Here is a 26611-nt window from a genome sequence, read left to right as displayed (position 1 = left end):
ATAGCAAACCAGAGTCCTGGAAAGGACCCTTTCTCTTATTAATAGATGAGAAGACACGTTTTTAGGCAACCCGCCCACAGTGTCACCCCTACTAAGTAATAAAATCATGGCCAAAGCTGCAGGAAATCTCATTCCAGAATTTTCCAACACACACTGGCCTCATCCTTAACACATTGCACTCAGAAGTTACCTTCAACCATGAACGTAGAGTATTGAGATTTATTCTGTGTGATTCTAAGGACCAAAATTAAAACACACGGTAAGCCGATTTCAAGTCATTATAAAGGTAAACGTTCAAGTAGTACGTCAGAATGTAAAGGCAGAAAAAGATAACTTGATATAAACACACAAGTTTTACAAACAGCGAATACTTCGGTGGACAAGACTTCCCTTGACAAAACGCTAAATCACAGCCAACATCTGCTAACAATGCAGATAATTTATGACGATTTTTGCTCGGATAACCAATGAATTCTACGCAGAAACAGTGCTCTCTCAGGGCTGAAACAGTCACGATCAGCGCCAGAACCCTATCGATGCCTTTTGTCCCAGCACGGTCTTCCGGAAACGCTCCGGCCGCACGGAAGAACCTGTGCATTACAGCCGCCGGGTTAGAGCAGACGCCACAGCTGCGTTCCGCCGCAATTCTTAGCCGCCTACAGGAGGAAACTACAACTCCCATCAGACAAGGCGAGCCAAGTGGGCGGGTATTCGCCGCGCGTGGGCGGCCCTGACCAATAACGACCGTCGTTACAGCGAACAGTTTGGCCGCGTTTGTAAAAGGCCGCGGCAGGCGAAGAGAGAGGAGGTGAGGGCGGTCATCAGCTTGGGGGCCTGGGGCCGCGGGGGGGTGGAGCGCAGGGCAGGTAAGGGGGCCGTGTTGCCCGAAGGCGGGGGCAGCAGTGCGACGAGGGCGTAGAGCCGGGAATCCCAGCGGAGAGCCTGGCCTGGGAGCAGGGTGCCGGCCAGGTGATGCTTTTCTTGGGCCTACTTAGAACCGGAAGTGCGCCGTCGCGCGGGGAGGATGCCGGGAAGCAGGTCCCAGAATGGTGCTTCTGGGGGTGGGCCGGGTCCCGGAAGCCAGGTCGGATTCCCAGACTCGCGTCCGCAGGGCCACGGCGGTCCTTTTCCGCTATTCCGAGACAGCTCAGGGCTAATGGAAACCTAGGAATCGGGAGGCCTGGCTTCTAGGCATGTCCCTTACTTTTACTTGTGGTTTGCCAAGGAATCCTGTAAACTACAAACTCATGTTAGATTATCTGGTTGCTGGCTGTGAGACATTCATCAAATCACTACCGTCTTTGAGCCAATTTCTTCAACTCTAAGGTGGTAAATAGTACCCACTTTACTGGATCATGGTGAGCAGTACCTGAGTAAATGCATGGGAAGGGCTTACTTGTACTCAGTAAAAGTTAGCAAGTTTTATGTTTTATTCATGGTAATTATTCGTTCCCTTCAGTTACTGTTGCTTCGCAAGCATTAAACAGCATCCACCAAACTGTACAGCTCTACAGCTGAACGGTACCTGGATTAAAACGCACCACTTCCAGGAAGCATTCCTGGGTTAGCTCTCCTAGCATCAGCCCGTTTACACCATCTTGCTGAGGAGGCTGTATTGTAAACTTGGATTTTTTAGGCAGGATTCAAATACAGGTTCTTTTCTTACCTTTTTTTTTTTTTTTTAAGTTGAGGTAAAATTGACGTGTAACATACTAGTTTCAGGTGTACCACCTAATTCAGTATTTGTATACACTGTGAAGTGATCACCACAATAAGTGTACTTGTCAGTCACCATACAAAGTTAAAAAAAAAAAAGTTTTTTCCTTGTGATGAGAACTTTTAGGATTTACTCTCTTGGCAGCTTTCAAATATGCAATATGATATTATCTACTTTAGTCATTGTGCAGGACGTTACATTCCCATGACTTATTTTATATCTGGAAGTTTGTACCTTTTGACCCCCTTCACCCATTTCTCCTACCCTCCCACCCTCCCCTCCCCTCTGGCAATCATCAGTCTGTTTTCTGTATGTATAAGTCTTGCTTTGTTTTGTTTTTTTAGATTCCACATACAAGTGAAATCATATGGTATTTGTCTTTCTCTGTCTTATTTCACTTAGCATAATATCTTGGAGGTCCATCCACATCCTTGCAAATGGCAAGATTTCCTTCTCTTTTATGTCTGAGTAGTATTCCATGGTGTATTCCAATATAGTATTCCATTTAAATGTGCACACACCCCCCAAATGTTTATCCGTTCATCCATCAGTAGACACTTAGGTTGTTGCCATATCTTGTCTATTGTAAATAATACTGCAGTGGACACAGGAGTGCATATATGTTTTCAAATTAGTGTTTTCATTTTCTTTGGCAAATACAGGTTCTTTACAAGTTGTGTTAATTGTTTGTAAATGCTTGCAATATAGAATCGATACTAAGTGACACGAGTCCATGTTTAAAATGCCGTAGTATAAAACAGTGAAATGTAAGTCTCCCTCCTACTATTTCCCAAGTCCTAAAGTCACTTCTGAGACCATAGACGTGTGTGTGTATCCCTTCTTTTTTCTTTTTAAAACCAAGAGTATCCTACACGAAGTGACTTTTTTCATCCCACAGTATATCTTGATATGTCTTCCTTATCAGTACATATAGATCTATCTGATTCTATTTGGTGGCTTTACAGTAGCATATTGTATGCCTGTACCATAAGTTTTTTAGTCAGCTCTTAGACTGTTTGCATTCTTGGGCAGTTCTGGACAACTTTGCATGGGGTACCCTTGTACATGGGTACACGTGAGAGGAGAACTCATGAAGTCTTAGAAGTGGAATTGCTAAGTTAAAGTATCTGTTGTGCATTTATTTTATTTACATCCCTTTAAAGACGATGTTGCAGTTTACATCCCCACCACCCATGTGCAGTGCCTGTTTCTCCACATCTTCGTGAACACAGTAATAACATTTATCCTTTTTTGTCATTTTGCCATAGTATTATCTTGTTTTAATTTGCCTCTTGCTTATTGTAAGATAGAATTTTGGATGTTTAAAATCATTTTTGTTTCTTATTTTTCACAAGCCGTCTTTTCATGCTCTTTGCTCATTTTTCTAGTGGGTTTGTTTTTTTCTTATTGATTTGTGAAAAGCTCTTGTTTTTAAAAAAATTAGTTCTTTAGCATTTGCATTCCAAATATTTTCCCTCTATTTTAATGACACCTTTTTTAAAAAATTTGATTTTTTAAAGTAATCTCTATACCCAGTGTGGGGCTCAAACTCACAACCCCAAGATCAAGAGTCACAAGCTCCACCAACCAGACCAGCCAGGTGCCCCTTTTAATGACTGCTTTATTAGGATTGCCTGGGTGGCTCAGTCAGTTAAGTGTCCAACTCCTGGTTTCGGCTCAGGTATTTGATCTCTGAGTTGTGGGATGGGGCCTAGTGTTGGACTCTGCGCTCAGCATGGAGTCTGCTTGTCCCCTCCCTCCCTCTCTAACCCTCCTCTCTCTCATAAATAAATAAATAAATAGGTAAATAGGTAAATAAATAAATAATAAAATCTTTTTTTTTTTTTTTTAAGATTTTATTTATTTATTCAACAGAGACAGAGACAGCCAGCGAGAGAGGGAACACAAGCAGGGGGAGCGGGAGAGGAAGAAGCAGGCTCATGGCGGAAGAGCCTGATGTGGGGCTCGATCCGACAACGCCGGGATCACGCCCTGAGCCAAAGGCAGACGCTTAACCGCTATGCCACCCAGGCGCCCCCATCTTTTTAAAAAGCTTTATTGAAATATAATTCACATAACATCAAATTCTTAATTTTAAAATGGGTGAAATATTTGAATCGTATTTCCCTGAAGAGACAGATATGTCTAAATAAGCATGTAATATGTTGCTCAACATCATTATTCGTTAGAGAAATGCAAGTTAAAAGCACAGTGAGGTACCACTTTACACCTATAATCCAATGGCTATAATAAAGAAGACAATATAACACATGTTGGCCAGGAAGTAGAGAAACATGAGCCCTCCTACATTGCTGGTATGACTATAAAACTTTTTGGAAAACAATTTGATGGTTTCTTAAAAAGTTAAAGGTAGGGGCGCCTGGGTGGCACAGCGGTTAAGCGTCTGCCTTCGGCTCAGGGCGTGATCCTGGTGTTATGGGATCGAGCCCCACATCAGGCTCCTCCGCTATGAGCCTGCTTCTTTCTCTCCCACTCCCCCTGCTTGTGTTCCCTCTCTCGCTGGCTGTCTCTATCTCTGTCAAATAAATAAATAAATAACATTTAAAAAAAAAAAATTAAAGGTAAACCATATGACCCTGCAATTCCACTTCTAGGTATCTAGATACCTAAGAGAAATGAAGAGAAATGCATGTTAATGTTCTCAGCCGCATGTCCATAATAGCCAAAAATTGGAAACAGAACAGTTATCTGTCTGCTGGTGAGTGGATAAACAAAATGATATATCCATTGGATGGAATGGTTTTCAGCAATTTAGATAATGAAATACTGATACATGTTACAATATGGTTGAACCTTGAAAACAGCACGTTGTGTGAAAGAAGCCAGACATAAAATACCACAGACTGTATGATTCCATCTATACGCAATGTTCAAAAAAGCTAAATCTATACAGACAAGAAAACAGATTAGTGATTGCCTGGGGATGGGAATGGTAATTGACTGTGAACGGCCAGAGGGATCTTTTGAGGGTGCTAGAAGTGTTCTCAAACTAGATTAGAGTGGTGGATGCCCAACTCCACAAATGTAATGACTATCATTGAATCCTATACGTAAAATGGGTGAATTTTGTGGTCTGTAAAATATACCTCAATAAAGAGGTTTCTCTCTCTCTCTCTCTTTTTTTTTTAAGATTTTATTTATTTATTTGAGAGAGCGAGTACAAGCAGGGGGGACGGTGAGAAGCAGGCTCCCCACTAAGCAGAGAGCCTGATGGGAGACTCGATCCCAGGACTCTGGGATCATGACCTGAGCTGAAGGCAGACGCTTAACTGACTGAGCCACCCAGGCATCCAAAGAGGCTTCTTAAAAACAAAAACACAGTTGACAGCATATTATACTTGGCTGTTCTGTACCTTGCTTTTCCATTTAACATTTCTTAAAGATCTGAAAGATCAATACATAAAGAACTTACTCAGTCTTTTTTTAAATAGCTGTACAAGTATTTTATTTTATTTTATTTTATTTTATTTTATTTTTGGAAATTATTCCATTATATGGATACACCATAATTAATTCAACCAGTTCCTTCTTGATGGACATTAGGTTGTTTCTAATGTTTTGCTGTTACAAAAATGCTTCAGTGAATAGCCTTATGAATCCCACATTCCACATGTGGAAGAATATCTGTAAGGTAAATTCTTACTAGTGGAATTACTGTGTGAAAAGAAATGCAGAGGGGCACCTGGATAGCTTAGTCAGTTGAGCATCTGACTCTTGGTTTCAGCTCAGGTCATGATCTCATGGGTCTTGGAATCTGCTGGCATTTGGGCTCCATGCTCATCGGGGAGTCCACTTGAGGATTCTCTCCCTCTGCCCCTTTCCCCCACTCGTGCACTCTCTCTCTAAAATAAATAGATAAATCTAAAAAAAAATATTTAGAGAAAACGTCAGATAAGCCCAAATTGAGGGACACTGTATAAAATACCTCTGACTCTTCAGAATTATCAAGATTATGAAAAACAAGATAAGGCAAACTTATAGATCCAAGAAGACTAAGAAGACATGACAATTAAATGCAATATGGTATCTTGGATTGCAACAGAAAAAAGGACAAAGTCTAGTTTAGTTAATTATAATGCACCAATATTGGTTTCTTCGTTTTGAAGAATGTCCCATGGTAGTATATGATGTTAACATTAGGGGAAACTGAGTGAAAGGTATCTGGAAACTCTCTATCTTTTTTTCTTTTTTTTTTTTTAAGATTGTATTTATTCTTTTGAGAGAGAGAAAGAGAGAGAATGAACGAGCAGGGGGTGGGGAAGAGGGACAAGCATATTTCCCCCCTGAGCAGGGGAGTCCACTGTGGGGCTCGATCCCAGGACCCTGAGATCATGACCTGAGCCAAAGGCAGACGCTTAACCAACTGAGCCACCCAGGAGCCCCCTCTGTATTCTATCTTTGCAACTTTTCTGAGAATGTGAAATTATTCTAAAACAAAAAACAAAAAGTTTATTCTTGGGGTGCCTGACTGGCTCAGTCAGTAGAGCATGTGACTCTTGATCTCGGGGTTGTGAGTTTGAGCCCCACATTAGGTGTAGAGATTGCCTAAAAATAAAATATTTTTGATTGATTGATTGATTGATTTTAGAGAGCACACACATGCATGCACAAGGGGAGGGAAGGGGCAGAGGGAGAGAATCTCAAGCAGACTCCCTGCTGAGCAGGAGCCTGATGCTGGGCTCGATCTCACAACCCCAGGATCATGACCTGAGCCAAAACGAAGAGTCAGACACTTAACTGACTGAGCCACCCAGGCACCCCATTAAAAATCTTTAAAAAAAGTTTATTCTTGGGCACATGGGTGGCTCAGTAGCTGTCACTCTTGTCATGATCCAGGGGTCCTGGGATCACCTGCATGGGCTCCCTGCTCAGCAGGAGTCTGCCTCTCTCTCTGCCACCCCCTACACTTGTGCTCTCTCTTATGCACTCTCACTCTCTCAAATAAATAAAGTCTTTTTTAAAAGAAAGTTTTTTTTTAAGTGCCATTAGTGGGGAAACTGGTGAAATCCAAATAAAGTCTGTATACAGTAGAGTTAGTAGCATTGTACCAGTGTTAAAACCTTAGTTTTGACAAATGTCTCATGGTTAGGTAAAATGTTAACATTTTGGGGGCGCCTGGGTGGCTTAGTCGTTAAGCATCTGCCTTTGGCTCAGGGCATGATCCCAGGGTCCTGGGATCAAGCCCCGCATCTGGCTCCCTGCTCTGCTAGGAGCCTGCTTCTTCCTCTCCCACTCCCCCTGCTTGTGTTCCCTCTGTCACTGGCTGTCTCTGTCTCTGTCAAATAAACAAATAAAATCTTTAAAAAAAAAAATTGGGAAAGGGTGAGGGTATACGGGAATGTCTGTATGACTTTTTATCTTTTCTATAAATCTAAAATTATCCCAAAATTAAAATTAAATGTGCATTTGTAATTTTGAAAGATACTAACAAATTGCCCTCTACAGAGAATAATCAAAAAAGTAAAATAAAAAATAAAAGGAAAAAGTGGAATTCCTATGATGATGCTGAAACTATGGCACCTTAAGGCTTCACCGTGATAATTGGCAAACCAGTTCCTCCCTTAATGAGCAAAGTTGTTTTTTTCTACTTTAATGATATGTTAAGGAATCATCATCAATGAATTTTTAAAATTACTTTTTGTTAAGCTCTTTCACATATATGTATTTCACATACATATGTATATATTTTTTTCTGTTTTGCAAATGAAAAACACCCTGAAGCTCAGAAGTGAAACTTGGTCACAGAGATAATTGGTGGTAAAGGGCAAACTAAATCTTTCATGTTTTGACTTTGGAACAATATTCTCTTCTAAGAACCCATGTGTGGCTGAATGAAATTACCTACTAAAGCAGTTTATTGACCTGGAAAGGAACTGCTGTGTTAACAGGCTACTGTCTCTAGGTCAGGGGGTTTTAATGGGTGATTTAGCCCCCCGAGAGGACATCCAGCAATATCTGGAGACATCTTTATTTTTTTAACAACTTGGGGAGGAAGAGTTGACTACTACTGGCATCTAGTGGGTAGAGACCAGGGAGGCTACCAAACATTCTACAGTGTATAGGACAGTTCCCCACAACAAAGAATTATCCAACCCTAAATGGTATTAGTGCCAAGATGAAAAAATCCTGCAATAGATCATATTTCACAAAACTTTATTCACGTAGTGGATACTCAACAAATAGTACAGTTGGGAGATTAATTCATAGCACCAGTGAAAAGGTGAGCATTCTTAGATGTTTTACAATTTGTTGATTTACAAATAGATTGTAGAATATGTGGAGGGAAAATATTTTATCAAGATCATCCTTTGGGGTCAGGGGGCAAGAGCAATACTAACAGCCTATTTCAACATCACAAGCAGATTATCTTAAAAAATATATCAAACTTTGGGGTTCCTGGTTGGCTCAGTCTGTAGAGCATGTGACTCTTGATCTTGGGGTTGTGAGTTCAAGCCCCATGTTGGGTGTAGAGATTACTTAAAAATAAAAAAATAAAATCTTAAAAAAATTAAATCTTTTTTAAATAGTTGAATTTTAGTTAATAATATGAGTGCTGAATTGGTGCCTGCAAATTTCTTTGAAATGATGGGGCGTCTGGGTGGCTTAGTCAGTTAAGTGGTTCAGGTCATGATCTCAGGGTCCTGGGATTGAGCCCCGAGTCAGGCTTCCTGCTCAGCAGGGAGTCTGCTTCTCCCCTCTGCCCCTCTCCCCCACTCGTGTGTGCACTCTCTCTCTCTCTCAAATAAATAAAATGTTTTAAAAAATTACTTTGAAACGCAATAAAAGAGGGATTGATGGATGGAAAAAAGAATAAATAGATATGTAATAAAGCAAGTAAAGTAAAATGTTAGTTGTAGAATCTAGTGGGTGGGCATGTGGAAGTTCACTGTAGAATTGTTTTTTTATATGTTTGAAATTTTTCTTTTTTTTAAAGATTTTTATTCATTTGAGAAAGAGAGAGACAGAGTGCATGAGCAGCAGGGAGAGACAGAGGGAGAAGCAGACTCCTCGCTGAGCAAGGAGCCTGACATGGGGCTCGATTCCAGGACCTGGAGATCATGACCTGGGCCGAATGCAGACGCTTAACCATCTGAGCTACCCAGGTACCCTATGTTTGAAAATTTCATAATATTGGAGGGGAAATCAAAAGCAGAGATTCACACTCTTTTTAGCAGACACTGGAAACCACATTGCTGATTTTGCTGGGTGACCTCAGGCAAGTTACTTTTTTTTAATGTCAATTTTTTTTTTAGAGATTTATTTATTTATTTTAGAGAGAGAGCATGAGCAGGAGGAGGGAGAGGGGGAGAGAGAATCTCAAGCAGACTCCTGACTGAGCACAGAGCCCAACTTGGGGGTTGATCTCAGACCCTGAGATCATGACCTGAGCCAAAACCAAGAGTCGGACGCTTAACCAACTGAGCCACCCAGGCGCCCCTCAAATTTTTTTTAGAATTTTATTGTTGTTGTTTTTTTTTTAAGTATTCTTTATGCCAAGTGTGGGGCTCACACCCACGATCCCAAAATTAAAAGTCACATGCTCTACTTACTGAGCCAGCCAGGCACCCCAGGTTACTTAACTTTTTAATTTTTGTGTGAAAGGTGGTGGTTGTTTGGCTCAAATGAGATGCTAGTATTGTGAGGTTCAAATGAAATAATGTAAAAGCAGTTTGAAAAGCTTAAAGCACTCTAAAATATACTGCATTACTATTAGGAGGGATGAGTACCTGGCCAGTTATATGTCATGGCTCTCGGTGTTCTTGACAACTCGGCATGTGATGACATTAGCACTGTTTCACCTGCTTTAAGTTGGAGGCGCAAAACAACCGTTTCCATCACACTTTCTGTCAAATATTTTTCAAATATCTGCGGAAGACTTAGATTCCGATTCTTAGAGGAGAGAATCATACTATCTTTATAACCTTAATATTTTTTGTTGTTTTATTTATAGATTTCCAAGATCTCCACTTAGGGCAGTGGGAATCTTCTTTGACTCTGGAACACCAGGCAGGATCTTTGCCATTGGCTGGCCAAGAAGGAGGGGGCAGAATGTCTGCATTGTTACACCATAGAGTTCAAACTTCAAAAGACTTTGGGTTAAACAGTATCATTTACTCTGCAAATGATTATGTCTTTGCCTGTCCTCTATGATCATCACAAACGAATGAAACACCTTCCACGTCTTCCGAGTTCAGGTTACACTGTTTTCCAGAAGCTCTGGCAGCTGGTTCAGGTAGGATTGGGCTGGGTTTTGTGGGGACTGTTGGAAAGGAAAGAACTCATCTTTCCCGTTCTCCAGTTCTTGTTCAAATTAAACATCTGTGCATGTAAAAATTAGGTTACCTAATCTAGGTTGTTGTGTAAGACCATATTGAGCCTAGAGAAATGCTTTAGTTATTACATTAGGATTTTAAAAATATATAATGATATGAAAGGCCAGGGTTCCTTCACTTCTGTTTGATGGCTTAAGTGAATGTTCTGTTTGAGGGTACAATTTGAAAATGGTAGCTAACCTCTTTACGTTTTACTTTCTGTACGAAATATCATAATTGATTTTAACTTTGTGTGTGTATGTGTATGAATGTATATTCATGCCGATGGGCTTATTGCTTTTTCTAGGGCCTTTGAGAAATGGAACCCAACTCTCTGAGGACTAAAGTCCCAGCTTTCTTGTCTGATTTGGGGAAGGCCACATTGAGGGGAATCAGAAAGTGTCCCCGATGCGGCACATACAATGGAACCCGGGGGCTGAGCTGCAAGAACAAGACGTGTGGAACCATATTCCGCTATGGTGCACGGAAGCAGCCTAGCGTCGAAGCCGTCAAAATCATCACAGGCTCTGATCTACAGGTTTACTCGGTGCGGCAAAGAGACCGGGGCCCTGATCACCGATGCTTTGTGGAGCTAGGCGTGTCAGAGACGACAATCCAGACGGTGGACGGGACAATCATCACTCAGCTGAGCTCTGGACGGTGTTACGTGCCCTCGTGCCTGAAAGCTGCCACCCAGGGTGTGGTGGAAAATCAGTGTCAGCACATCAAGCTGGCGGTGAACTGCCAGGCAGAAGCCACCCCTCTGACTCTGAAAAGCTCGGTCCTGAATGCAATGCAGGCCCCCCCAGAAACCAAGCAGACCATCTGGCAGCTGGCCACGGAACCCACAGGTCCCCTCGTACAGAGGATTACTAAAAACATTTTGGTGGTGAAGTGCAAGGCAAGCCAGAAGCACAGTTTGGGGTATTTGCATACATCCTTTGTGCAGAAAATCAGTGCCAAAAGCTTGCCCGAGCGCCGGTTCTTCTGCTCCTGCCAGGCTCTGAAATCACACAAGTCCAACGCCTCCAAGGAGGAGGTGGCCCAGAGATGTATTCATTTCTTTGCTTGCATCTGTGCCTTTGCCAGTGACGAGACATTGGCTCAGGAATTCTCAGACTTCCTAAATTTTGATTCCAGCGGTAGGTGGTGTGTTGACACAGTTACTCTGTTTTTCTAAAATGGCAATGAAAGAGTCCCACTGATGGCATTTGGAGATTGTCCTAGCAACCTTCAGAAGCAGTTGCTAGATAATTCAAATGAAAAGCCTTCCTTCTTTTAATCCCAGTCAGCACACTTGCATAAAGGTTGGTTGGTTGGTTGGTTGATTGGTTGGTTGGTTGGTTGGTTGGTTGGTTGAAATTAATGATCAAGAGACTTGGGCATTTTCACAGAGACAATGAATCTAGCAAAAGTTAGCTTTGCTTTTTTTTTTTTTCCACTTTTTCACAGATGCCCTATGTTAATAAAAACAAAGAATAAACAAACAAACAAAAAAAACCCTTTTATTTTGGGTTGCTTGGTTGTTTCTTATCTTTGAAAATGAGGGAAGCTAGTACCTGCTCAAAAGATCTTTAAAGACTGTACAGCAAGTCTTTTGTTGTGGTTTTTAACAGAGTTTATCTTGTAGGTGCTTTTTATTTTCATTTCTTTTTTTTTTTTTTTTGTAAGATTTCATTCATTTGTTTGTGAGAGAGGAAGAACAAGCAGGGGGAGCTGCAGGCAGAGGGAGAAGCAGGCTGTCCGCTGAGCGAGGAGCCCGATGTGGGACTCGATCCCAGGACCCTGGGATTATGACCTGAGCTCATGGCAGCTGCTTAACTGACTAAGCCACCCAGGCATCCAGATTTATTTTCATTTCTTAATGATCTTTAGTTGGCAGTAGCTTCCAACTTTTTAGTTTTATTTCTCTGTAAAGTCTTTTATCATGCTAATGTTCCATGAACATAAACCTATGTCTTGGGGAGTTCTTTAAAGGAAATTATTTTAAAGCAGGCGATCACTCCATAATTTATTTTTTATAAATTCATTTTTCTCTAGGCAGGGGCCCGTACTTACTCTTGGATGGTATTAATAATTAAGAAATCTGTTGTATTTTAGGTCTTAAAGAGGTTATTGTGCCCCAGTTAGGTTGCCATTCAGAATCGACAGTAACAGCCTGTGAGTCCACTGCCTCTAAGCCAAAGAAGAGGAAGAAGGAGGAAGTACCTGGTGAGAAGCTGTTTGGGTTATTTGGTGGTGTTGTCTTTAGAGATTGTTTTACTGTATTTTACATGTTTCACTGAATCTTAGCAAATACAAAAATAATGTTTGTTATTTTTTTTCCCCGAAAAAAGTTTTATCCTCCATTGATGATTCTTTGTACAGTTGGTTCTTTTGGCATAAGTATAAGATCCAACCAGACTCTACTTTTATTATTGTATATGTTGTTTAGCCCTTAAACATTTGGACTAGTCTTACACCTTAATCTGCCTTAGGACAGTGTTATGAAGTTTTCATCCATAGAGTGTTTTTAAAAATTTGTGACAATGGTTAATTATATTTTCCAAACTAATTTAAGAGTATAGTTTCTTAACTTCATTTTCAATATGTGGCACCATATATATTTTTTTTCTCTTTTAATGTAAGAGTACCAGTGTCGGTTAAGTAGCAAAATAATCAATATGAAAATACTGTTCTAATAAATAAGTATTAAAAGACCTAGACTCTAAACAAAAGAAAAATATTCCAGTCCACACCTGTGGGTAAACATTTTTGTGGGTAGAGTATTTTTAGAGGTGGGTCAGATTGTCATGTACAGGAGTTTTGGTGGTGGGATGTTGGAGAAAGGTGGAGGAACAAAGTGACATGGGCATTTCTGTTTTTAAGAAGTAATTCTGACAGCAATATAGAGCAGAGATTGTTGTTACATGTTTACTTATTAGTCTTTCCTAAGAAAACCTGAAATTCAAAAAAAAAGTTCTTTTTTTTTTTTAAAGATTTTATTTATTTGAGAGAGGGAGAGAGAGCGAGCACAAGCAAGTGGGAGGGGCAGAGGGAGAGGAAGACGCAAACTCTCTACTAAGGAGGAAGCCTGACCTTCGGCTTTGTCCTAGGACCCTGGGATCATGACCTGAGCCGAAGGCAGACGCTTAACCGACTGAGCCACCCAGGCACCCCCAAAAAGAAAGTTCTGATCCTTTGACTCAATAGACCTGATTCTAAATAATTTGGTTTTTTTAAGATTAATTAATTTATTGTTTAGCTTTATTTCTTTCATTTTTATTTTTATTTTTTTAAAGATTTCATTTATTTACTTGAGAGAGAGAGAGCACAGAGGGAAAGAGAGAGGGAGAAGGAGACCCCCACTGAGCAGGGAGCCCAACTCGGGGCTTGATCCCAGGACCCCAAGATCATGACCTGAGCTGAAGGCAGACGCTCAATCGACTGCACAGGCACCCCTTTTTATTTTAGAGAGAGAGAGAGTGAGTGTGTATACATGTGTAAGCAGGGGGATTATAAATAATCTTTTATAAGAAAATAATCCTTGATACAGGAAAAACATTTTGTCCACAGATATTCATTTTACAGATATTTATAATATTGAAAAATTAGAAACAAGGGCCAACCTCTAGGGATAGTTAAATAAGCCATGATAAAGCTACTTGATAGAATATCAGGTAGCCATTAAAAATTATTATTAAAAGGGCGCCTGGGTGACTCAGTCGGTGAAGCGCCTGTCTTGGGCTCAGGTCATGATCCCAGAGTCCTGGAATGGAGCCCCACATCAGGCTCCCTGCTCAGTGGGGAGTCTGCTTCTCCCTCTACCTACCTCTCCCCCTGTTTGTGCTCTCTCTCTCACTTGCTCACTCTCAAATAAATAAAATCTTTTTAAAAACTATTATAAAGAATTATAAAAATTATTATAAAGAATTATTATAGGGGTGCCTGGATGGCTCAGTCAACTGAGTGTCTAGGTCTTGGTTTTGGCTCAGGTGGTGATCTCAGGGTCCTGGGATCAAGCCCCGCAGGAACCCCACTTCATGCTCAGCGCAGAGTCTGCTGGAAATTCTCTCTCCCTCTCTGTCCACCCTTCCCCCTCCTCATGCACGCACACACACTCTTTTTCTCTAAAATAAATAAATCTTTAAAAAAAAAGAAGAATTATTATAGGTGCCCCTGGGTGGCCAGTTGTTAAGCATCTGCCTTTGGCTCAGGGCGTCATCCCAGGGTCCTGGGATTGAGCCCTGCATCGGGCTCCCTGCTCCGCTGGGAGCCTGCTTCTTCTTCTCCCACTCCCCTTGCTTGTGTTCCCTCTCTCACTGGCTCTCTCTGTCAAATAAATAAATAAAATCTTTTTTTTTTTAAAGATTTTTTATTTTTTATTATTATTATTTTTTTATTTGACAGAGATAGAGACAGCCAGTGAGAGAGAGAACACAAGCAGGGGGAGTGGGAGAGGAAGAAGCAGGCTCATAGGGGAAGAGCCTGATGTGGGGCTCGATCCCATAACGCCAGGATCATGCCCTGAGCCGAAGGCAGACGCTTAACCGCTGTGCCACCCAGGTGCCCCAAATAAATAAAATCTTAAAAAAAAAAAGAATTATTATAAAGAAATGTTTAGATAACTCAGGTAAGAAACAATGCTCAGTTAAATTTGAGTTTCATACAAACAATAAGTAATTTTAGTATAAGTATGTCCCATGCAATATTTGGAACATTCTTATATTTAAAAAAGTATTTATTTGAAATTCAGAATTTTTTTGCTAAATTTGGCAATCCTGATATAATCACAGTTACTTAAAATCACAAAATCAGTAAAATCAACTATTCATACACACACACACAAACACACACACACACACAGACAATAGCTCACCAGAAAATTGATAGTGATTTTCTGAGAGGTGGGAACAGTGGGTGAATTTTTTTCTTCTTTTCACTTGTAGGTCCCACACCCCGATTTTCTGTAAAGAGCATATAAAACTTAAAATGTTATGTATAAAGTGTAATGCTAATTCTTTCTAGAAGCTGAAGCTAACTTAGAAATTAACAAAGATGTTTTAGGTTTTAGACTCTTCAGAAATTAATACTGGATCAATTTCTGCTCTGCAGATGTGTTATTAAACACTAATGATTTGTGGTTTAGGTGCGCAGACGAACAGTTCACTACTGCCTCAGGATGCAGTGAGCAGTCATCTAAGGAAAAGTGGCCTGAAAAAACCTGTGGTTGCTTCTTCATTAAAAAGGCAGGGTAAGTTTCCCTTCCCCAGGGGACGCTAAGGAGGTGGGAGATCTTCCTAAAGAAGCCCAAAGGAATATATATGGAAAGAAATGTTGCATGTTATCCCCCAAAGAGGGCTAAGATAAACACGACCAGGCACTGAGGCTGAGGTCTGTTCTGTTCCACTGGTTTCCAATCCAACTCAAAGCCAAATCGTGTTCTTTTAAATAACAAATGCAGCAAAGATTACTTCGTGTTTTGGCAGCACGTGTTCTGTAGGATATTTTCCTTTTGTTGCTTTTTACCCACATGCAGTTGGCATGGAGCCTCAGAGTTGAAGAAGAAACATATTTTACAGTTATGCAGTAATAAATATTTGTTGAGAAAGACAAATATAATCTCTTCTCCAAAGTTCTACGTTTGGGGGCACCTGGCTGGCTCAGTCAGTAGAGCGTGCAACTCGATCTCAGGGTCGTGAGTTTGAGCCCCACGTTGGGCGTAGAGATTACTTTAAAAAATAATAAGTAAATAGGGGCACCTGGGTGGCTAAGTGTCTGCCTTCCGCTCAGGTTATGATCCCAGGGTCCTGGGATTGATTCCCACATGGGGCTCTCTGCTCAGCAGAGCGTGCTTCTCTCTCTGCCTGCAGCTCCCCCTGCTTGTGCACGCTCTCTCTCTCTCTGACAAACAAATAAAATCTTTAAAAAAAAAAAAAAAATAAGTAAATAAAATAAAAGTCAACATGTGTTAAAAAAAATTAATTTTGAAAACATACCTAAAAACAGTAGCATGGGTATCATTTTGAACGTATGAGACAAAACGACTTAATTTGAACATAACTTATATATTTACTTTTCTCATCAGAATAATTAAATTTGTACATTTGGAAATCAACATTTTCTTTTTTTTTTTTTTTTAAAGATTTTACTTATTTATTCGACAGAGATAGAAACAGCCAGCGAGAGAGGGAACACAAGCAGGGGGAGTGGGAGAGGAAGAAGCAGGCTCATAGCGGAGGAGCCTGATGTGGGGCTCTATTCCAGAACGCCAGGATCACGCCCTGAGCCGAAGGCAGACGCTCAACCGCTGTGCCACCAGGCGCCCCTGGAAATCAACATTTTCTTAACTCTCATATATTATGGCTGGGTGATTAAAAACCAGATATCATCCCTGCTCTCATACTCTGGTTTTGAAGATAAGACCAGTACATAAATAGGAACTAATACAAGACCTAATCATAATTAACCAATTAATTAAGAAGTTACACATTCCAGGAATAACTGTTTTTGGAAGGTCAGGGAGTGTGATCAAAAGTATCAGGTAGGGAGTGCTAGGTGGCTCAGTCAGTTAAGCAGCTGCCTTCAGCTCGGGTCATGATTCCAGGGTCCTGGGATCGAGCCCCAGTTGGGCTCCCTGCTCAGCAGGGAGTCTGCTTCTCCCTCTCCTCAGCACTTGTGCTCTCTATCTCTGTCACTATTTCTGTCTCTCTCTCAAATAAATAAAATCTTAAAATATATATATATATATATGTGTGTATATATATATATATATATATATATATATATATATGACTTGAACTTTAAAAAATATCAGGTAGAAGGTTTTTGTTTTTTTTAAGATTTTATTCACTTAAGAGAGAGGGAGAGAGCATGAGTGGGGGAAGTGGCGGAGGGAGAGGGACAAGCAGACTCCCCTCTCAGTAAGGAGCCTGATACAGGGCTCTGTCCCAGGACCCTGAGACCATGACCTGAGCTGAAGTCAGATGCTTAACCAACTGAGCCACCAGGCACCCCAGTTAGAAGATTTTTAACAAATTTTCATCACTTCCTTTGGTGCAAAGAAAAAATAAAATAGAATAAAATAGCTTTTCATCCAAATTATCACTATATACATTTACCTAATGAGAATTTAGTTTCAAATGAATAGTAGCTATGACATCATCATCTCCTGATTTATAGATCTCTAAAGCAGCCATTATACAAGGCCATTCTTCAATTCGCAGTTGACTTTTTTTCAAAGTTTTTTTTTGTTTTTCAAAGATTTTATTTTTTTAAAGATTTATTTATTTATGAGAGAGAGCGAAAGAGCAGGGAGGAGGGGGAGAGGGAGAAAGAGTCTCAGGCAGACTCCAAGCTGAGCGCAGAGCCCGAAGTGGGGTTTGATCTCATGACCCTGAGATCAGGACCTGAGCCAAAACCAAGAGCCAAAACCGACTGCACCACCCAGGCGCCCCCCCAAAGATTTTATTTTTAAGTAATCTCTGTACCCAACATGGGGCTTGAATTCACAGCCCCAAGATCAAGAGTCACATGCTCTTCCAACTGAGGCAGCCAGGCGCCCCTTCAATTTCCAGTTTAATGTTGAAAGGCTGCAAACTTACTGTGGTTAATAATCTTAAACCCATGTATCCCCACAGTTTTTCACTTCTTTTTTTCTAGAAGGATTCTTAAAAACAAACAAACAAACACCTAGAATCTTCCATTTCACTTAATGTATCTAAATTTCTTTGAATTTCATCTTATTGCCCTTTTCTGTACAAAATCCGCAGCTTTTTCAAACTTCAGCTAACTGCTGTTTCTATAAAAAAAGATAAAAGTTACTGAAAAGTTTTTGTTTGTTTTTCCTAGCCTGTGGTCAGCTGTTAGATGAGGCCCAAGTGACCTTATCCTTCCAAGACTGGCTGGCCAGTGTCACAGAACGCATCCATCAAACCATGCACTATCAATTTGATGGTAAGTACTGGTCACCTAATGTGGCTATTGAGGAAAGGAGGAGAAATTAAAGTAGTTGTGTTGTAGTTCTATTCTGGGTTTTTTTAATTAAGTTTTTATTTTAGTTCTAGTATAGTTAGCATACAGTGTTGTATTAGTTTCAGGTGTACAGTATAGCAATTCAGCGATTCCATACCTCACCCAGTACTCATCACAAGTGTACTTCTTATATCCCCATCACCTAGCTCCCCCATCCCCCAACCCACCTCCCGTCTGGTGACCATCTCTTTGTTCTCTGTTGTTAAGAGACTGGTTCTTGGTTTCTCTCTTCTTTTTTTCCCTTTGTTCATTTGTTTTGTCTCTTAATTCCACATATGAATAAAGTCATATGGTATTTGTCTTCTCTGACCGACTTACTTATCATTATACTTACTCTCTGGCTCCATCCGTGTCATTGCAAATGGTAGTTCTATTCTGTTTTTGTTCTTGTTTTACGATTTATTTATTTAATGTAGGGAGAGAGTGAGAGAGCGAGCAGGGGGGAGGGGCAGAGGGAGAAGGAGGGAGGCTTAAGCAGACACTGCGCTGTGCATGGAGCCCAACAGGGGGCTCCATCGCAGGACCCTGAGATCATGACCTGAGCCCAAATCACAAGGCGGAGGCTCAACTGACTGAGCCACCCAGACATCCCTAAGAGCCACTCTAAGTTATATCCAGGCAGGTAGTGGTTCTGGATGTTTCCCCTCTGTTGGGGCTAGCCTCTTGGGCAGTTTTTTGTGTTTTGTTTTTTAAAGGTTCATCCATTTATTATAGAGAGGGGGTTGCAGAGGGGCAGAAGGAAAGAGAATCCCAAGCAGACATCCTGCCAAGCGTGGAGCCTGATGTGGGGCTCGATCCCATGGCCCCACGATCATGACCTGAGCCAAAGCCAAGAGCCAGACGCCCAACCGACTGAACCACATAAGCGCCCTGGCTTTTTTTGTTGTTTTTTGTTTTTTATGTAAGCTCTACACCCAATGTGGAACTTGAACTTATGACCCTGAGATCCGGAGTTTCATGCTCTACCCACTGAGCCAGCCAGACACCCCCCACTCTTGGACAGTTTTTAAGGAAAAATCTGAACTCTTCTGACCCCTCCCCTGAACACTCTTTCTGCTGACTTTTTGTTGACCCTTGTGTCTTGCAAGTTGCTTTAAGAGGTTTGTTAAATATTTTCAAACATTTTGCCTGCTTTGGGATCATATTCAAAGAGAAAGGCCAATGCTTATTGGATCAACAGTGTCCTGACTTTGGGGTCTGTGGCACTCATGGCCCAGACCATCTCAGTGGGTGCTTGCCCTTACTTCGCTTGGACATGAATGCACATAGCAAATGCCTGGGGACAGTGAGCGGGATTGAATCAAGTTTACCTTCTCAGTTCACCCTCATTGTTCTCATCTCATTTCAGATACTCTTTAAGGGAAAAGTCTGGGCTGTGGTGGTGTTTACAAAACATGGGATTTGAAGAGTCCTCTTTGGTGGATGACAAGGGTCTGCTGTATTTGTTACAATTGGGAGGGATCAAGAGTAGGGCTGGTGACAGTGCTTGACTCATAAAGGTCAATCAAAGGCTTCTTTTTGCCTCTGTATAAAGCAGCCTCCGTGGCAGTTTTCGTTATTACTGCCACCCAGTTTCATTCCTTGCGCTTCTCCCTACACGTCAGAAAGCCCACTGAGTTTCTCCAAACGAGTTTCTTCTTATTTGCTGTAGGCAAACCAGAGCCACTGGTCTTCCACATTCCTCAGTCCTTTTTCGACGCCCTGCAACAAAGGATATCTACAGGAAGCGCAAAGAAACGGCTTCCCAACTCCACCACAGGTACGGGATTTTTTCCCTCAGGAATAGCAGTAGATGTCTTGACTTTAAAGAATCTTGTTTAGAAAAACCGTGTGAGATTTTCAGGATTGGGACGTTGAGTCACATACTCAGGGCATGAAGCCAGTCAGCTGTGGAGTAACGATCACCCTCCTGAAGGCCCCACACTTATTCCAGTAAAAGGTAATGGAAAGACTCAGAAAGCACAAACTTGGTAAAAGAATAATGAGGTGCAATAACGGTGCCCACCAAGAAGTTTGATGTTTTTTATTTATTTTATTTATTTTAAAGATTTTATTTATTTGGGAGAGAGAGAGCATGAGCAGGGCGGGGAGGGACAGAGGGAGAGGGACAAGCAGCCTCCCCACTGACCAGGGAGTCCAATGTGGGGCTCGATCCCAGGACCCCGAGATCATGACCTGAACCGAAGGCAGATGCTTGGCTGATTGAGCCACCCAGGCGCCCTGAAGTTTGATATTTTTTAGATATAAACCCATTCCAAAAAGCATTGCAAGCTCCAATCATTACTTGGGCTGGCTTCTTGGAAGCATATTGAAGTATGTGTCAAAAACAAAAATTTGATTTTCATGATTCCCAATTTTTTTTTTTTTTAAAGATTTTATTTATCTATTCAACAGAGATAGAGACAGCCAGCGAGAGAGGGAACACAAGCAGGGGGAGTGGGAGAGGAAGAAGCAGGCTCATAGCGGAGGAACCCGATGTGGGGCTCGATCCCATAACACTGGGATCACGCCCTGAGCCGAAGGCAGGCGCTTAACCGCTGTGCCACCCAGGCGCCCCCATGATTCCCAATTTTTGATGAAGGAAGATTTTATTTGTAGAGTAATTCTTGGGCTTGGAACCCTTTATTAGGGGTGCATATGTCTTGGTTTTCTATTATATCTTCTACTAGAAATATCAAGATACTTACTCGGTACTGTAAGGAAATAAGGGGGAGAAAAGGAGGAGGAAAGGATGGCTCGGTGGCAAATAGCCCAAGAGTAACAACAGCTGGAAATTGACGCTATTTCTTTAGTTAGTAGTTATTTGAGGATATGACAGGGACTATTTGAGGTTTAATTCTTTGAATAGTACGAGCTGTGAATCACTGTTTAGGGCCATAAAAATCTTTGTCTTCACAGCTTATCTATCTGAGGCAGCGTTGATTCTTTCTTTCACGTTAAACTTAGGTCTTCTAATACATTAATTTTAATACATCCTTTCGCTATTTTTGCAGGCGCTTTGGTGAAACCCTTTGTAATCCTGCAGACAAGGCAATAGAGTGGCAACCACGTTAACTGGCTTAGACTCCGTACAATCCTTTTAAGAACTATAATTTGACTTCTGATATATCTAAAGTTGTAAGAGATTGTAAGAGGCTGTCTTATAATGGAATCCAGTGTGTGTGGCTGTACCAGACAAAGAAATAAGTCTCTAAGGTAGCAAAAACAAATAGCGTCTCAAAGAAGCGTCAGAGACTTTATTGAGCAGAAATCCATATCATTTATTGTCACATTTCTCCAAACCTATTACAGATTTGCCTCTAGAATTTCGTTTTCAAAGTGCTGAGATTCTATAAGGAGAGGATAGCACTGCACTGAACTTTCTAGAAACTGGATAACAAATACAATGAAAGAGAATGTTATTTTTTGGTAGTCTAATCTTGTTCCCTTTTTACATTGAAGCTTTTGTTCGGAAAGATGCCTTGCCACTGGGGACCTTTTCCAAGTATACCTGGCATATCACTAATATCCTGCAAGTTAAACAAATCTTAGATACCCCGGAGGTAAGAGGATATTTCTACAATAGTAGGAGGGCAAAGAGGGGAAGAGAGAGAAGCAAGTGCAAGAAGTATGTTTGCACCAGTTCCTTGAGTTACAGGCACCAAAGAGAATTTCTTTTTCTCATACTAAGAGATTATTCAGAAATATTCATGGCTGTATGGTGCTGACTGTGATTTTAATGGTTATTTCCTATGGCTTGAAAAAGTATCTTAAGTTGGAATATTCCTTTTCCTTGCCTTTGGGATCAGAAAACAGAGATCATTTTTCTTATAAATTAAATAATGAACCCCTACTAGCTATGGGGAGCCCTAGATCAACTGGCAGGGAGCTAGAAAGTATATAAATAATTTGAGATGATATACTATTTGTAAAGTCAATGAACACAGCACAGTTAAATGCTTCTCTGCAAACTGCAATCTAGTCTTCATTAGAGAAATGACCCTTAATTAATTTGTGTTCTTTTTTGCAAGGGAAATAGTAGACATTTTTAAACATTTTCTTTTTCAAGCAGATCCTGAAAATTTGAGGTTTTCCCCTTCCTACAGTAATGGAATATTGTAGAAAATTCAGCATAGTGTGATTTGATACATTAAGATTAGCTTGATTGGAAGGCATTGTTACATTCAGAAAAAGAATAAGTTGTTGGGTAGCTATAGAACTTACTTGTGAACCCTCGAAAAGGCTTGTGTTAGCACTAAAAACACTTGAGAAACTTCTTTAAATGTCAGATGTCACAGAGACAGCTTCTGGCCTGGAGCAGGGGTTCAGGGAGGCAGCGTTAGGTGAGGGAAGAGAGCTAAGAATCATGGAGTGTCTGTCGGCTGGGCATTACTTACCTGCATCACCTCATTCAAACTCACAACCATGCGTTGGTATTAACTGTATTTTGCAGATGAGAAACAGGCCATGAGAAGCTCACCCTGCTGTTTAGTGGCAAAGACCAGTTCAAGTTCTGTCTGGCTCCGTCCTAAGGACGGTGTGAAGCATGCAAGGTGTGAGGTCTGCTGTAGGTGCTGTCAGTGGAGCATTTAGAAGAATGATGCTAGCAGAGCAGCAGGGGAAGGAATAAAACTGATTTGAGAGCAAGTCCATGCCCGTAGCCATTGGATAGCCGTGAAGATGTTAGGGGTTCAGTTCATATGCACTTTGGCTGGGGTTCACCTTAAAGTTACAGAAGAAAAAGGAAAGCCATGAATGATGTAAAGGAGAAAAGGCAGATTTGTCGACAGTATTTACTTGAAAATACAAGAGGACGTTGTAATTAATTGGAGTGTACTGAACAAAAAAGAATTAGTGAAAGATGTGTTGTCATCCAGATGTTTGTCTACTTTAAGTTTCTCCTTTCTCACCTTTCTTGGTATTGTCTCTGTGTCCAGATGCCCTTGGAAATCACTCGGAGTTTTATCCAGAACCGCGACGGGACTTACGAGCTGTTTAAATGCCCTAAAGTGGAAGTAGAGAGCATAGCAGAAACCTATGGTCGTATAGAAAAGCAACCCGTGCTGCGACCCTTGGAACTAAAAACTTTTCTCAAAGTTGGTAAGTGAAATTGTGTTTCCAATAGTGCATCTTCCTCGGAGGGTCAGCCTTGTGCTTTGCACTGCCCTAGACTTTGCATCTTGACCTTAAACAAAGAAGACACAGTCATTCATCTTGTAAAGGCCATTATGGAGCAAAGTGTTTTATGTCTTTTGAAACAGTGCTTTTAAAATAAAATTACAGGGGCGCCTGGGTGGCTCAGTCGGTTAAGCGTCTGACTCTTGATTTCGGCTCAGGTCATGATCTCAGGATCGTGAGATGGGGCCCGGTGTCAGGCTCTGTGCTAGACTTGGAACCTGCTTGAGATTCTCTCTCTCTCTCTCTCTCTCTCTCTCTCTGTCTACCCCTCCTTACCCCCTGCTTCTGCACAGGCTCTTTCTCTCTCTCTCCAAAAAAGTAATTAATTAATTAAATGACAGGGGGCATCTAGCTGGCTCAGTTGGTGGAGCACATGTCCCATGTTGGGTGTAGAGATGACTTAAAAATAAAGTCTTTAAAAATAAATAGAATAAAATAAAAGTGGGATGCCTGGGTGGCTCAGTGGGTTAAGCGCCTGCCTTCAACTCAGGTCATGATCTCAGCATCCTGGGATCAAGTCCAGCATTGGGCTCCTTGCTGAGCGGGGAGCCTGCTTCTCCCTCTGCCTGCTGCTCCCCCTGCTTGTGCTCGGTCTCTCTCTCTCTGACAAATAAATACATAAAACCTTAAAAAAAAAAAAAAAGAATAGAATAAAAGTAACACATGTTCATTATAGAGAAATCATAGATTTCATTATAAAGCATCAAAGAGAAAAATAAACCATCTATAATCCCATGTACCATAGAAGACATCACCAGTAGATTTTGGTATCTACTCTCTTCTGTGCATGAAAAGAATTTATAAAACATGGGATCATACCTCAGCTGCTTTTTTAACATAAAAATATACCATGAACAGTTTTCCCTATCTTCAACATTATTTTTTAACTTTTTTTTTAAGATTTTATTTATTTATTTGATAAAGAGAGACACAGCGAGAGAGGGAACACAAGCAGGGGGAGTGGGAGAGGAAGAAGCAGGCTCCCAGCGGAGGAGCCTGATGCGGGGCTCGATCCCAGAATTACAGGATCATGCCCTGAGCCGAAGGCAGACGCTTAACGACTGAGCCACCCAGGTGCCCCTATTTTTTAACTTTTTTGTTATAAAACATACATAATATAAAACTTTTCTAAGTGTATGTATGGTTCTCAGGCATTCAGTACAATTAAGTACATTTACATTGTGCAGCCGTCACCACCATCCACCTCCAGAATTTTTTTGTCTTCCTCCATGGAAACGGTACCCATTAAACAGTAACTCCCCTGGTCCCTGGCAACCACCATTCTACTTGCTGTTTATTAATTTGACTACTTTAGTTACCTCATCTAAGTAAAATCATACAGTATTTGTCTTTTCTCTGACTGGCTTATTTCGGTCAGCATAACGTCCTTAGGTTCATCCATGTTGGAGCATGTGTCAAAATTTCTTTCCTTTTTTTTTTTTAAAGTGAGCACTATGCCCAACATCAGGCTTGAACTCACGACCCCAAGGTCAAAATGTGCACACGTACTGACTGAGCCAGCCAGGTGCCCCATAGTTTTGAAAGCTATACTATATTATTTTTATTTATTTATTTTTAAAGATTTTATTTATTTAGGGGTGCCTGGGTATGGGTGGCTCAGTCGTTAAGTGTCTGCCTTCGGCTCAGGTCATGATCCCAGGGTCCTGGAATCGAGCTCCACATCAGGCTCCCTGCTTGGCTCTCGCTACCTCTCTCTCTGTCAAATAAATAAATAAAATCTTAAAAAAAAAAGAAAAGAAAAGAAAATGGGGGGAAAAAAGATTTTATCTATTTATTTGTCAGAGAGAGAGGTAGCGAGAGAGGGAACACAAGCAGGGGGAGTGGGAGAGGGAGAAGCAGGCTTCCCGCCAAGCAGGGAGCCCGATGTGGGGCTCGATTCCAGGACCCTAGGATCATGACCTGAGCCGAAGGCAGATGCCCAACTGTCTGAGCCACCCAGGCGTCCCTATACTGTATTATTATTATTATTATTTTTAAAGATTTTATTTATTTATTTGACAGAGAGAGAGGCAGTGAAAGAGGGAACACAAGCAGGGGGAGTGGGAGAGGAAGAAGCAGGCTTCCCGTTGAGCAGGGAGCCCGATGTGGGGCTCGATGCCAGAACACTGGGATCATGACCTGAGCCGAAGGCAGACGCTCAACGACTGAGCCACCCAGGCGACCCCCTATACTGTATTATTTTTAATTCTGCTAGTGTTTTATATTTTTTTCAAGAGCATTCTTTAACCTGAGTTTTTCTTTTTTTCCTAAAGATTTTATTTATTTGTTTGTTTGTTTGAGAGAGAGCAGGAGCAAGAGGGAAAGGCAGAGGGAGAAGCAGACTCCCCACTGAGCAGGGAGCCTGACATGGGGCTCAATCCCAGGACACTGGGATCACGACCTGAGCCGAAGGCAGACACTTAGCCGACTGAACCACTCAGGCGCCCTCCCTGAAATTTTCTTTTGGATAGATATACCAGTAATCACTTTTCAAACTTCCCTTGATTCTTCTTGTCTTAGTTTTTTTTTTTTTTCTTCTTTTTTTTATTCCTGAACAGAGTAACATCTGTCCAGCCTCAAATTTTGGAATGATACTAATCAGTGTTTCTTTCTTTCTTTTTTTTTCTTGTCTTCAGGCAACACTTCCCCAGATCAAAAGGAGCCAACACCTTTCATTATTGAGTGGATCCCAGATATCCTTCCCCAGTCCAAGATTGGCGAGCTGCGGATCAAGTTTGAGTATGGTCACCACCGAAATGGGCATGTTGCGGAGTACCAAGACCAGCGGCCACCACTGGACCAGCCCTTGGAACTGGCCCCTCTGACCACCATCACTTTCCCTTGAGGCAAAAAAAAACAGTCTTTTGCTGCTAAATTTGCACATCCCCACCCCTTGACAATTTTAAATACTAGTTAGGCATTTAGATGGCCCCATTCCTTAGTGAACTGCTCTTAGCTAAGATGCAATTTCTCAGCGCATTCGAGTGGATTCTGTTGAAGAAAAACTCTTCTTGTAAATGGCCTTTTGGTGCTGCTGTGTACAGTCTTCATTATAAATCGGGTGATATGTCTGGCTAGAATTTTAAAGGAACAAAAAGGAAACCAGCTAGCTCACTTTCCTTCTTAAAGGACTCCTATTTTGAGTTTGTTTCAACCTTTTTCTAATTCTCTAAGAAGTTAGCAGCACTCTGCCTTACACCAACAGTGTTGGAAAGTTAATAATACCCTGGTTAGGGCAGAATGTTAAGGACCATCCTGACAGAGTTCCAGTCATGCCCTTTTATCCTGTTCTCAAATAAAGCACAGTGTCACTAGTTTTTCCAAAGTATATCTCATGTTGGCCTGATTATAAAATTATAAACCATTGGGGAGATTTAAGTAATAGTGAAAT

The 26611-nt window shown here is 41.2% G+C and overlaps 1 protein-coding gene across 6 annotated transcripts; it reads left to right on the top strand.

Moving 5' to 3' along the window:
• Nucleotides 1–203: 203 nt before the first annotated feature.
• On the top strand, nt 204–26545 carry CUNH2orf42 (chromosome unknown C2orf42 homolog). 6 transcript variants are annotated; one of them, XM_057309265.1, is made up of 11 exons: nt 204–808; nt 8673–8841; nt 9690–9971; nt 10358–11192; nt 12151–12261; nt 15179–15283; nt 17881–17985; nt 19715–19822; nt 21505–21605; nt 22980–23142; nt 25857–26545. In XM_057309265.1, exons 4-11 carry the CDS (start codon nt 10370–10372, stop codon nt 26063–26065), a joined length of 1725 nt encoding a protein of 574 aa, XP_057165248.1. In that variant the 5' UTR covers nt 204–808; nt 8673–8841; nt 9690–9971; nt 10358–10369; the 3' UTR covers nt 26066–26545. The 6 variants fall into 6 exon arrangements, with proteins under 6 accessions (XP_057165248.1, XP_026339391.1, XP_026339371.1 ...); XM_057309266.1 differs by lacking the exon at nt 204–808 and adding an exon at nt 865–969; XM_048222794.2 differs by lacking the exon at nt 204–808 and adding an exon at nt 1015–1358.
• The last annotated feature ends 66 nt before the right edge of the window (nt 26546–26611 follow it).

The sequence above is a fragment of the Ursus arctos genome, unplaced genomic scaffold, assembly GCF_023065955.2.
Source record: "Ursus arctos isolate Adak ecotype North America unplaced genomic scaffold, UrsArc2.0 scaffold_8, whole genome shotgun sequence".
Lineage (NCBI taxonomy): Eukaryota > Metazoa > Chordata > Mammalia > Carnivora > Ursidae > Ursus > Ursus arctos.
The sequence above is the reverse complement of the archived record's forward strand: the minus strand, read 5'-3'. Positions and strand labels throughout refer to the sequence as shown.

Bases quoted from the DNA above. Each gene is read 5' to 3' on its own strand.
- CUNH2orf42 (XM_057309265.1), top strand. From the start codon at position 10,370: ATGGAACCCAACTCTCTGAGGACTAAAGTCCCAGCTTTCTTGTCTGAT. The intron at 11,193-12,150 runs GTAGGTGGTGTG...GTTGTATTTTAG, and splicing joins CCTAAATTTTGATTCCAGCG to GTCTTAAAGAGGTTATTGTG. The intron at 19,823-21,504 runs GTACGGGATTTT...TTTACATTGAAG, and splicing joins GCTTCCCAACTCCACCACAG to CTTTTGTTCGGAAAGATGCC.